This window comes from Oculina patagonica, chromosome 14 (genome assembly GCF_052425735.1).
Source record: "Oculina patagonica isolate OP01 chromosome 14, crgOcupat, whole genome shotgun sequence".
Lineage (NCBI taxonomy): Eukaryota > Metazoa > Cnidaria > Anthozoa > Scleractinia > Oculinidae > Oculina > Oculina patagonica.
The window spans coordinates 4,821,538-4,835,159 of record NC_135771.1 but is presented as its reverse complement, the minus strand read 5'-3'; the positions used below and the strand labels follow the sequence as shown (position 1 = coordinate 4,835,159).

The 13,622-nt window shown below is 38.8% G+C and overlaps 2 protein-coding genes across 2 annotated transcripts in view; one reads left to right on the top strand and one right to left on the bottom strand.

Annotated features, from left to right (window-relative positions):
- The window catches only part of LOC144639079 (uncharacterized), a 26,915-nt gene extending 18,769 nt beyond the window's left edge, over nt 1-8,146 (bottom strand). Inside the window, 6 exon segments of the mRNA XM_078498337.1 lie at nt 268-387; nt 1,430-1,525; nt 1,896-2,005; nt 4,630-4,758; nt 6,656-6,784; nt 7,628-8,146. Of these exon segments, the coding sequence (XP_078354463.1) occupies nt 268-387; nt 1,430-1,525; nt 1,896-2,005; nt 4,630-4,758; nt 6,656-6,738 (538 nt within the window). The 5' untranslated portion in view covers nt 6,739-6,784; nt 7,628-8,146.
- A 1,052-nt stretch (nt 8,147-9,198) lies between these two features.
- On the top strand, nt 9,199-12,366 carry LOC144638374 (transcription elongation factor 1 homolog). The gene is made up of 3 exons (XM_078497594.1): nt 9,199-9,388; nt 10,840-10,910; nt 11,156-12,366. Exons 1-3 carry the CDS (start codon nt 9,276-9,278, stop codon nt 11,218-11,220), a joined length of 249 nt encoding a protein of 82 aa, XP_078353720.1. The 5' UTR covers nt 9,199-9,275; the 3' UTR covers nt 11,221-12,366.
- The last annotated feature ends 1,256 nt before the right edge of the window (nt 12,367-13,622 follow it).

The following is a 13,622-nucleotide window of genomic DNA, read 5'->3' as shown; positions in this document are numbered from 1 at the left end:
CATCAGTTTCGGTTGAAGAAGCGAAACGACGAGCCATGAATTTACTTCACCGTCAGATGCCTCCCACATTCACCACATTGCTCTTGGAAATCATGCATTGTGCGCGCAACCTACAGGTTATTCACTAATCAGTGCTGCAGATTAGGTTGCGCTGATTCCCAGAATTAGCTGTAGGCTCTAATAAGAGCCAATGAGAAGACAGATAGCGACTACAATGTATAATAATCATGTTAATTATGCAGTCATTGGATGAAGCACATATAGTACCTTGACAAAGGTGCTTTCCAACAAGGTTGTAGCCCGGGTTGCAGGAGCAAGAGTAGCTGCCTTGGGAATTACTACAGTGATGCTGACAGCCAGCGTTATTTGTAACGCACTCGTTAATATCTGAAAAAAGAAAGAAAGTTCTTCGATAAATGACCCTCTGACGTTCTTCAGTACGATAATGATGATCACTCTGTTCTTATTTCATTGGTACAAAATTGAAGCCTGAAGTAGCAGAGATTTATATGTAAATTTAAACTAATGTTCAGAGTTTAGAATTTCAAGTTGCAAATCACATTTGACTATGTGTTTCATTTTATAGCTTGATCAACCTTAATTGCTCAGTCTTCCTGTATGGTCGGGTAAGTCGGGAGGTGTCCTTATTTACTCGAAAAGAGGTTTATACATTGACAGACGATGTAATCGGGAAGGATTGTGACCAGAAATGTAGTCCTCACGATAGGTGTACTGAATATGCAATTGGTAAGGGTGCTTGTAAGGGGAAATGAGGAAAATAGTCGTTTTTTTCTCTTTTCCGCGTACAGTCGAACCTATGTGCAGTCGTTTATGGGAGCTGGTTGTCGTTTAGGAGGGGTCAGACAACATGGCACGGGGTCTAGATTTTGAGTTACAGACTACAACTACAGGTCTTTGTTTCCGGAAGCTTAACACATGTCCACATAAATCTGTAAACTCAAAACGCTTTATTGAATAATAACACATCAAGTAATTCGAATGAATTTCAGTGCATCCAGTGCAACTTCTAAGCAGTGTCAGGATGAGCCACTCGTGAACGTGAATGTTCTCAGATAAAAACAAACGTTCTCCTCATATCAAGGTTGTAAGGCATCTTGTTTCCCAATTGGTGCCCGCCGTGAGGTCTGACCACGTGAAATATACGTTTACCGGAGTTTAAAACCATCAGTCCATAGAGTAGTTGCAGTTGCCTACGAGAGGCTCCGACTATATAGTGATTTGATTGGGAATATTTTGGTATTTTAAAGGTCACTTAGCTAACTAGCTCGCGGAAGGTGGTCGCATAGGGAAGTTTCGAGAAGTTTGACTGTATTTATAAACATTTGGACCTCTCCCCCACAGAAACTTTAAGGCGTCCTTTTGAGAACTGAATTTGTCATTGGCGTGGCAAATGATACCAAAATCTCACCTGTTCTGCACTTGGATCCATGCCATCCCGCGCTGCATGTACATGTTTCTGGGTTTGAACAAACACCACCATTATAACAGCCCCCAGTGCATATTGCTGAAAAATGAAAAAAAAAGAAACAAAGCACTTAGGGTAGTTTATGAACTAAAGAATGAAGGCATTGGGCACACAATAAAGAAGCTAATGGGTTGGTGCGAACGTTGTATTCTCCTTAAAGTTTGAACTGTGTATCTATAAAGTAATACCCCATTCACAGCAAAGCTTACACACGTTTAAAAGCTGTCTTGTTAAAAACGATTTAAATTATTTTCTTCCGAGAAGTTGTTAACTGACGTTTGTTGACTTCAAATGTAGCACAAGGAAAACACAAGTTAGAGCTCACCTGAACCCTATGTAAAAATCCAGTATCCTTATCTAAAGGTCTCTGTTGTTCTAGTAATGTTTTGTTTTCAAAGTTTAAACCTACGTATGGTACACTCCTGTCCACTTGGACTCCATCCTGGACGACAGTAGTACTCAGCTTTGTATCTCCTAACGTAGTAGTAACTTGTATAAAATTTTGTCTTATACAGCGTTCTGCAAAAACAAAAATAAATAAAAAAATAATACAGTCGAAGCTCTCGTAAGCGGACACCCTCGGGACGCGATAAAAGTGTCCGTAACTGGAGCTGGCCGCTTACGAGAATGGTTCTCGTAAGCGGCCACTAGAGGTGTAGGGAATATATGGTCGCTTACGGGAGCTTGCCCAGCTAACAATAACCGGACAGACCTGGATGACAACAAAACAAGCACTAAAATATGGTACTGTTATTACTGTAAAATCATGGTGACGAACGGCGATGTGAAGTTAATTGATAAAAACAAGAAACAGAGGTTTTTAACAGGATTTTCTTTGGGGTGTCCGCTTACGGGAGCATAAAAACAAAGAAAAAGTCAAAGTCGTAATCTCTGAAAGTGTCCGCGGCCGCTTACGGGAATGTCCGCTTACGAGAATGTAAAAATACAAAGTTTGTATGGGAGTTTAAACGGGGTTTCAAACAAGGCGGCCGTAAGTAGAGATGTCCGCTTACGAGAGTGTCCGTTAAGAGAGCTTCGACTGTATTAATAATAATTATAATAACTATAATAATAATAATAATAATAATAATAATAATAATAATAATAATAACAAGAATTAACGAGCATTGGAATGGAAACATGACAGTTAGGTAAACGTTTACTGTGCCAAGTTATAAACTTGTAACATGCCACGGTTTCATTATAACCACTCCCCTCCTTCACTTTCACTCTAAATAACAGGTCAGTGGCCTATTAATTCAAGTGCGCGCAGTACATTTCCACTAAACTTATTTCCTACTTTACTCAGCATCAGTATATACCAGTTTAATTTGTGAAGTACATTTAAAGTGTACTTAAACCCATTTCAAGAAGAAAAAAGATTATCCTTTATCCAGTATACTTAAAGTATACTTCACAAACTGTTCTGCAATTATACTTCGGTCCTTAAAGTATAAAACTTGAAGTAGAAAACTTCAAGTTTTCTGTTCATCCTTTTCTACATTTCAGACATTTGATTGGAAATTAATTTTTTGTTTGGGATGTTAATGAAGAAAACGCTCCCTGTTGGTTTGTGTTTCTAATGGTTTTTGGCCTTTTCTTCATCAAGATCGAAAGAGGACATACAAAACAACACGAAATTAAGAAAAAATTCGGAAAGATTGAGGATACGGTAAATTTAATTACAAGAACGCGACAGCAGCATCTTGACATCATTTCGTCATGTTTTGCTGTGGTGAGTGATCTCAGCTAGACTCAAGCTAGACTTTAGAAAAAGTCCTTCGTCTTTATTAATTTGACACGCCGGGACGAACGTCGACCTTCTCCGCTCAATGGGCCGCTTTGCGGGCTCGAATTCGCTTCTCTGTGGCAAGTCTTGATCTCAGCGAAGATAAACTTTAGAAACAGCAAAACGTTTTAAAATTATGTTTTCTAAATATATGGGCTAAGAGCCCAAGAATGAAGAATGACATGAGAATGATTAACCTTTAGAAAGAAAAGGATGCCGAAAGAATTTCTCACCTCTGTCAATGCAAACTCCTGCCGCGTGTTTTAAATAATCACAACGTATATCGAGATCTCTTTTGAATTTCTGTTCTTGATGTCGCAAATCATCTTGTAAATCTCGTCCTGAGGTGGACTGATCAAGTCTTTTCTCCGTTCAAGTAGTTTGTGCCTGGTAAATCACGATATTGGACAAAGGCTTTCTTATCGTTTATTAACATCGCGTCAAATTTGTAGATATGTTCGTACCCGTTCCTAGACAAATTTCGTCTTCGTCTTCAGAAGAACGATCACATTTTAAAAAGTAAAGGATACTGAAAGAATTTCTCACCTTTGTCAATGCAAACACTGGACTTTCTAAAAGTCGTTCGCTTCTCGTTTCCGGTTTGACCTGCTGGGAGTCTTAAATAATTATCTCGAGATCTCTTTCGAATTTCTTTTCTTGATGCCGCATATCATCTTGTTAATCTCGTCCGGAGGTAGGCTGATCAAGAATTTTCTCTGTTCAAGTAGTTTGCGCTTGGTAAATCGCGGTATTGAACTAAGGCTTGCTTATCGTAAATCGCGGACAAATTTGAAGATACCATGTTCGTACGTTTCTAGAGAAATTTCGTCTTCGGGGCTTTGTGAAATGACAGCACCACTCAGAAGTAAAAATGTGGATTTTCTTACTTCTCTGCGAGTTAATTATCGCGAACTCTTTTCAATAATTGCATTGCTTTTGGCTTTTAGACATTCTGAAATGAAAAGGCCTAGAATAAAACATTTTGTAAAACCTCAAATTATCTTTACTCCAATAAAAAAATCGTTGAAGCGTTGTTGTCGAGTGCGCACGTGTTTTCGCTGATTGATTGTCATCATCACCCAATCACCACGCAGAGATTCGTTCATCTTGCGTCATATTGACCAATCACCTTACAGGCATTTATCACACCTCCCGATACCCACTTGCGGGCTTTTTGGCTTTTTTCACAACCCCCGATACTATTTGCTCTGGGCTAAAACCCTGGGGGCAATTAAGAATAGCAGTCATTCAACCGAACAAGGAAATTTAAATAAACAATAGCTGCTATTCTTATACAAATCAACGATCTGAGTTATCCGATCCGACTTTTGTCCCTGCCCAACAAATGACTCACCTGCATCGTCTACAGTAACAACACGACCAGCTACAGGTTCTTGTGCATGTCTGGCCATTTGTGGTGCGTGCTCTCACTGAAGTGGCTTGCCTCACTGAATATGACACGTATCGAGTCAACACATTGCGACTGAAAGGAAATAAAACCACAAATTCAGCCGATTTACGTGCAACAAAGGATGTCAGGTATACAGTTAGTCCAGTCCCTGAACTCTCTCTTCCGCGCGCCCTTTATAGGGGTTGAACCCAGGCGCGCGAAGAGAGAGTCCAGGATAACTTGCATGCACAAGGCCAGAAGAAAGAATACTAAGAGGAGAAAGTAACGAGAATAAGAAACCCGAAAAAACCGGAAGGAAAAGGAGCAAGAAAAAAAAATGGAACGGTTCAGCAATTAAGTCCAAATTTTGGCTTGTGCGCATGTACCAAAGTGAAATATTGTACATTTATACATGAAATCTTTATCAAAACGTTGCTGCAGATTTTGCTGCAGTGTGTAAAAGTGCTTTTCTAGCAAAGTTTAGGTATTAAAATTCAAGATCATAGCACCAAAAGTTCACTCTAACGGTTAAAAAAACGCGTTTTGGGGGGAAAATTCGCACACGAAAGGGTTAAAATGTACAAAGATTCGCTGCCTTTCTCAAGTATAAAAGAAATTATGCCATTTTTTTTGCAAAACTAGTAAGATGCCCGGTTTCCGGCAGGCCGTTGATATAAAGTACATTTTCCCTATGACCGCTCGAGTTAAACCGACTTCTCAGAACTTCTCAGACCCCTGGCTAATATAACGCAAAGTAAATGCAGTGTATATTTCAGTATCAATTATGCTTCTATGCTCTCTCGTCTACCGTTTTACGAAATAATCTATCATGTATTTCCTCGATGGCCCGTTAGCGTTTCTTTCAATTATCAGTACGATGTGTTACCGGCAACCAATGCGTGTGATCGAGTTATGTGCGCCTCCACTTCTGTTTATGGGCCCACAAGCAGGTTTTGTTCACACCCTGTAGGCGCCAGAATTTTCGTTTTGTTTTGTTTTTAGTGTCATAGCTTCGTGTTAGTTTTCGTATTAATTAGTTCCCTTTGTTTTTTGTCTATTTCTCTACATGTTACTTTTATTTGCATATTGGTATATATTCTGTTGCGTGTAATTTATTCAGTCAGTTTTTGTTTGCGAGTTTCGAGTCAAGTTTTGAGTTTACGGTCTGTTTCGAGTTTCGAGTTTCCAAGTTTACAGTTCGTCTTTTATGGTTTCTTCTGTGGTCACATTCGTCTTTGTAATAAAGTTTCTCGTTTATTTTGCTTTGTCGTTTTCCTGTTTTCCTCATGTCGTTCGTTGTAAGTTATTTTATGCTCATTTCTGTGTTTGTAATTTTGTTATTTTCAGTTACCATATCTATCTTCGATTAAACGTGTGTGTGTGGCAAGATGGTTTACGCGTGATTTTGCGTTTTGCGACTACACACCCCGTTTTGGGCTTTTGACTCCACATCAAAGCTACCGTAAATAAACAAATGGCTCTTTTCATACGAAATTAGTCAAGGAGCTTCATAATTTTTTTGAAATGTTTTAGATTTAAGATGAAAGTGATTAGGAGTTCTTTCATCACAAGCTAGAATTCAGCTCAGTGTTTCTGAATTTCAGAAGTCAAACTCTAATACTGTGCCAGTTTCCGGCCACCAAGAGGCAAATTGTTCAAAATCATTTTTATTAAGTGAAATATCTGAGTTTTAGGATCTTGTGCTCGAGAAATTTATAATGGCATGTAAGTGTAACATAAAGGGTCATATAGTTACAAAAACCGCTAAGCAAGCATAGCGTGGCAAAGTACAGTGAATCATGAGGCCGAAATTGCAAGTCGCGCAACACGGGTTAGAGGGTCAAGTCAACTTTATTTGCCCATAATTCAAAGTACTAAGTGATGCTTGCTTGTAATAAATTTCTTAGTGATTAGGGATAACAATTTCTTCAGGACAACAAAATGAACTCTTTAACTCTTCAAAAATAAAGCAGTATAGAACTGAACCTACCCTCCAGCTCGCAAGCTTGTGACGTATCCGGTCAGTGCAACTAGAAACAGAGTTGTCAGTAATAGCGAACCTGTAAACTTCATTTCCAGCCGTTCATATATAGACTGTGGCAGAGATTTTTCAACAGATCTAGAAAAATTAAAACATAAGATTTTTCTTTTGCCAGAAGTCAGTTCGTCTGGACTAAAGATATGGTTGCCCGGATTACTCAAGTAATTGATGACATGAGCTTGAACAAAACTACGCGCATTTCATGTAAACACCCAGCGCTGCCTAAAGATTACGTTAAATCATTATTATTCGCTTCTTTGGATGGTAGCCTACTTAGCTTGCACTAAGGGAAATAAATTTAAATTGTCTCAGGCTATGTACTGATAATCAAAACTTTTCGCCATTGACTTTTATGGATTGCGTTACGCTGTGTAGAAGTGTTTTTAATAGAGTGTTAAGAATGTAGTTTAACGCCACCCTTTATTGAATGATACTATATTTAATATTTTCATAATATTATGAATACGGACATGTAATTCTTATTCTAACCTAATTTTTAATTAAAAAGAGTTTCTTTCACTACTTCCTTGTCTTCAACTCCGCCATCACCCCCTACTAGCTCCAGAAGAATTGTCTGACTGTTACTTTCGATCAAATTAGCAGACTGTTTTCCTGTCGCTTTACTAGCTCGTGCACAGTCAAGAGCCATAATATGGCTCTTGGTACACGTTGATATGAACCACTTCAACTTAATAAAATCAGTCGTGACAAATGTAAAACAAAAAACAAACAAACAAAAACACGTAAAATTTTGAATAAAACTTCGAAGCTTAGAAGTAAGATCGAAATTTCGTCTTGTTTAGTTTTGCTTCCAAGAAGATATGCTGGTCGAGGTCCTGCCAGATTTTTAGGGATTCGAGCCTCAAAATTTTAATCAAGGTTCAAATCAGTTCTACTTAATTTTAACCCACATTCTCATACCTTCCTGAGTTCCTTTGAGTCGAGAACGTTTTATTCCCTGTCTTCTAAAGCTGAGTCAGATTCGACCGGCGCTTGCACAGGAAGAGAGAAACTGATGAGTTGCGGAAGTGATTGGGAGTTTTTATCTGGAGACTACAAGAATGCGGAAATATGTCAGGCTATTTGGTTACATTGCTGAAGATGGGTTAAATGTCAACCTTTAAATGCCTGTCCTTAACAAATCTTTTTACAAACTAGTTCTGAACAAGATCCAAGCCTAAATAACGATGCAGCCGTAGGCCTTATAGCAGGGTCGTAACCAGGTATATGGGATCAGGGATCACAGCCTTGGGATCGGGATCACAGTCTCGGGATCGGGATCATGGACCCGGAATCCCGGGTCACGAGTCATGGGATCCGGATCGGCCTATCACATGGGATCAAAATGGAATCAGGGATCAAATGTTGCCACATATTTTGGATCAGGAATCAAAATTTAGAGCTAAAATTTGGGATCAGCGATAAAAAAATATACCTGGTTACGACCCTGTTATAGGTATGATTAGACTACTGTATGTCCACTATGTTTACATCTATAAAAGCATACATTATTTTCGTTTACACCGTTCGGTGATCGATCACGGAGCGTTCACGAAATTGATACTTTGTGATGATCTTTTATGTCGTTAAAGCATGTTTAAGCGAGGATTACATTTACATTCTGTACATCACTGAAGCAATTCGCTGAAGCAAGGTCTAATGTCAGCCTAGCCTGTTACCAGGGCAACGGCTATTCTTGATCTCAGTGATATTAAAAGCATTTCTTGTGCAAACTAGAAACATGCGGTAAAAAATCTAGTTTTACGTCTAGTAGTTTCGTTTGGTTGTTTTGATCTAATAGACAATGTAAGGAAAAGGATCAGGAAACTGAAATTTGGTATGATGTAAGTGTTAAATAACGCTCGATTCTTCCTTCGCTACACTTCCTTGTCGTACCATGCAGAGATAATTAAAAAAATTAAAAAGAACGAGAGTTTTGGTCCTGTTGGCAGTGTTGGCGGGATAGAACATAATAATATTAATATAGGTCTTTCTTTTTTCTTGATACATGATATAAACAATAACACGGCTTTTAGGTTGGCTTTTAGGTAAACCAGTCTATCCGAAGTCTAACTGACAAAACAACGGTGTATAAATAAAGTCCTATTCTATTCTATTATTCTATATCTCGTACCGACTGTTTCCCGGGGGCACTCGACATAACCTCGAGTCCCCGTCTAAGACATAAACAAGTACCTCACTCGAACCTCACTGGCTCTATTAATTATGGCGCTATTAATTATTGCCTCAACACTAGCTACGACCACCGTGGAACCAAGCCGATTAACCCCTGTTTAAACTGTCACTCAAACTCTGTATTAGTCTATTTAAGGTTTAAACTCAAGAATTTTTGGTCTTACAGAAAACTCAGTATGGGTTTCTGGTCTTACTCTGGGTAGTGTTGATACTACCCCTTGGGCTCTTTGTCCTCGTGACACAACAAACCAGCTTACACCACGCACCTATCTGCGTTTGCAGAACTACAGAAGGCCATGGTTACTAAGTCAGCCAAAGCGTGGTTGGAAAGACGTTTGTTTTTCGTCGAGATTCTGTTTATTCACGTGTTGAAATGGGACGACGAAGATCTAAACGAAAGCCGGCTCCTAAACGAAGACAGGATCCACTGGATAAGCAATTCAACTGCCCTTTCTGTAACCACGAGAAGTCTTGCGAAGTGAAAATGTAAGTTTCCAAACAGAAGTGCCCAGTCAAAACACGGCGTGCTCAAATTTCATTGATTCAATAAGCTCAAATATGCTTTTACGTTTTAGTTTTCCCCCTTTTTTAGGTGTCGCTCACCTTAGTTCGCGGTTAAACTAAATGTAATTTGGTTCCCATTTAATGCTAGTTCGTAGTTTAATTTCAGCAGTTCAGAAACGTAGCTCGTTTTCGAATGGAAGCCATATGCATGCATGCATGCACGAAGATTGCGGTCACTTCGTACCACCCTATGGTCAGATTGTTCCACAAAATATATACATTGTGTTTAGCGTGTTTGGGGTCTTACGCTTTTAGAACGAAGAATATGCATTGTGTTTAGTGACTTTTCGTGGAACGATTTTACCAAAAGATGGAACGAAGTGACCGGATGTAGTGAGATGTACACGTGCGTAAATAAACGTTGTGACCAAAATTATGCCGTACCGTATGCGCGCTTTGTATAGTCGCATCGTCCACATCTCCTGGTTACATTCTGGTCAAAATTTTCAGCTCAAATGGTCTACCCTAATCCCACACAACTTTATATTTGTAGATAATTTTATTGAATAACAGTAATTCCCACTGTTTTATGCCTCATTCTTCAAAGAGTTTTGGCAAGGAGGTCGTTAATTGCAGGGTATTCTGGAATTGCTTCAATTGAGGCCATTACCAGTTTTTTAAAGAAACCTTTGGGCAGAATTGATGCGAAATTACCCGGCGTACCTTCGGTAATCAAACCCAATCGAACACCAATCGTTTGATTGGATTCGGTAATCGAACATAATCAAACTCACAATAAAATTTGGTCACTTGACAAAATCTAACGTTTGATTACCGAACAGTCGATTTTGTTCAATTACCGAACGGTCTACAATCCTACTCAATCAAACGTCCGATTACCGAACTCCTGTTTGTTTATTTTATGGACATTTTGTGTGACGTGTCGCCCCCATGATTTGTGATGTGTGATTTGTTTGGATTCCAAACAAAATCAAAGCATATTAAGTTTGAATGTGTTCGACTGGTTCGATTAGTTGGAAAATCAAACTCACAGCAAAATAGATGTTCGATTTTGTTCGATTTCCAAACCTAATCGAACGATTGGTGTTCGATTGGGTTCGATTGATTTTTGATTTGATTTTGTTCAATTGGATATGCCGGGGAAATTAAGAACACCAGTGTCTGATCTAAGATTTTCTTCTAGCGGGACAATAATGGCCCAGTCAATAATTTTCATGGGGACGTTTCAGTTTTTTGGGGGGACACTAATTATTGTAACAGCATAAAAAGGGGGCTGGATGAACATATTTTGAGAATGTTTTACTTGACGATTACACTCATTCAAGCAGTTTACAGTCCAGGTTTTATGTGTAGTTTCTAATACAGATAGCTTTTGATCATATTTTGCTAAATTATGCGACTTGATTTTTCAGGGATCGTGTCAGGAATACAGGACACATATCCTGTCGAGTTTGCTTAGAAGATTTTCAGACATCCATCACATGTATCCTTGTGTATAGTTACTTTACAGTCTAAAAAACTCTTTGTTTATTTTAGAATGAGCCCAGGCATTAAGTTGTCCTCGATTAATTTGTTACTTTCAGAACCTTTGGACATATTCATATACATGTATGGTGGGGTTGTGTTTGAAAATCTGGGCACTCCCAGGGTAAAAATCTCTCATTTTTGACTTGCAAATGGCTGTCATGTTATTGTATTGAGCAACATACTTTCCTTAACAAGTTACAGATCTTTCTGAACCTGTTGATGTATACAGTGACTGGATTGATGCCTGTGAAAGTGCAAACCAATAATACATCAAACACAATTTCCTAAACAAAAGAAGGTTTGATCAGAGCAGTGCAGTGAAAAATCTGGAAATGGATGGCTAATTGCCCGGCTAGAGAAATGGATGTGGGATAAACCACCTTGCAAAGACTGTGTATTTTATGAAAAGAACTTACCATTGCATCAAATGATTGTAAATATTGTATAAAGCTTTCAAATTCTTTCAAATCTTACCTTAGTTGACACTTTAGTCTTATGAAGTCACCATTGTTTGGTTCGTCGTGCTATGTCTCTGCTCGCTTAGTGAGAGGAGCATTGCGTGGCAGTCCTAATAATGGACACTTAGCGGACTCAGCCAAATCAACAATTTGTTGTTGGTTGTTCTGTAAAATAACTAAACACAAGCATGATTGTCAGATGAACTAAAAAAACATGTCTTTGTTTCATTAAGTTCTGTCTTCAAAATTAGACAATAAATTTACTGTGTTCAATTCTGTGATTTGAAATTATGAAAGAGAAACACAGGCTTCCCAGTTTGCTTCGCATTTCAAATAATTATAATAAATAAATGTTTTAGAGCGTAATGACCGTATGCTGGTTGTTGTAGGTGAAGCACAGTGTAGATGACAGTAACTACAGTATTTTGTTTCAAAACCAAAATGGGAAACCTGTTATGTATTATGTATGCCGTCTCCTAGTTTAATAGTTACAATATGTGTAGTGTAGCTCTATCAACTCATACAGCGGATTCAGGTTGAGTTTTTAACGGCCTCAGTTGTTGCATTCGTTGTCACGGTTGAATTGATCCCATTGCGAGGCAAAATGACAAAAGTTGCTAGACGGGAATGCCAACGTTCTGCCTGGGAAAACCACAACGTGCTATTTCCCAGAAACCACAACGTGCTATTTCCCAGACAGAACGTCATCATTTCGGCCTAGCAATGTCTGTCATTTTGCCTCGCAACTCAATTAATTCAACCGTGGCAACGAATGCGACAGCTGAGACTGTTAAACGCTCAACCCGAATCCGCTGTAATGTGTAAAATCTGTGTGTGTAGATGTTGGTTTCATGTAAAAAGCATATTGATCACAGATGTGTGATCCCAGTTTGAGATGCCTTTATGACTATAACAGATAAAATCTGGGATCAATAAAATATTTTTTTTGTTAAACAGATGTCAGAATTTACTTGTATGATGTAATAACATGCGACACAAGTTATTTTGTTTAATATTTTACTCTATTCCTTCATCTTGTTCGTCATTATGTGTTAGCATTAAAATTAGAAAGTTGCACATTGGGTTGAGGGAACCAACTAATAAAATTAAAGTTGCACCTGAATCTCATTCAATGCATTTCTTGCGTGCTACTTTTTTTACAATTATTTATTTGACCACTGTAATAGTTGTTGACTGATTGCAAAGTACTGTACATACATGTAGAGATCTTTGATGGTACCAGCAAGGTCAATCTTTCAGACTTGTGAATTTGTCAATACAACTCTTGTTCCATTCCAAAAGTATTGTTGTACAGCTGTAGGTCAGGTTTTTCATACCCCTTTTGGCATGGGTGCACAAATTGGTGGGAATCAAGTCTTGTGCCTAACCACCTGCCTGTCCAGTGTAACATTAGGGGTTTACCTCGGTGTAAGAACCTGTGATATTTTTCTTTGTTTTTGAGCTTTTGTTTTTCTGCTCTGTATTGTTTCGAGGTTCTTTGTTGTCTTGGTCGTGCTTTGTTTTACGTCACTGGTGAGCTTCACAGGTTCTTACACCGAGGATGAGCCAACATTAGCCTTAGCCTGCGTACGTAGCAGGCGTCTGTGTAGTTTTTAGCGCGTTTAAAAGAGTGTGCGATTGCGAGAAGGCCGTGGCTCTCGCTCCTTTCGCGTTTCTCTCATACGCACGCTAGAAACTATACAGCGCCTGCTATGCAGGCTACATTAGCCAAAATTTCAGTCGCCTCCCCTTGTCGCTTACTGCCCCTTTGGAGTAAGTGACCAAAATAGACAGCTGAAATTCAGGCCAGGTTAGCATACCAACTCTCTCACACCCAGAAACAGTTCCAGACCCTTGCCCAGTCATTTGATGGGAATTCATTACCAGTTGAGTACATGATGAGGAAAAACTTATAAACCCATACAGCAGGGTTTTCAATAAAAGCCGGTCAACAGGGGTCTACCGCCACCTATAGGGCCTCTTACTGCTGTCTGTTAAGATTTCATATATGATTTGCATCTATAAAATTAATAAAAAAGAAATTAATAATCCAAAAAATAATCATCAGCAGCACTCTTTGATGAAAATGCTGGAAATTGCATTTCCCGAGCTTTTTTCCATTGACTTTTGCTGTGGTCTAAGCTACTTGCATAGTATAAGTGAATTGCTCAATTCTACATACTAGTTGGAGTGTAAAAAATCGGAGAAAA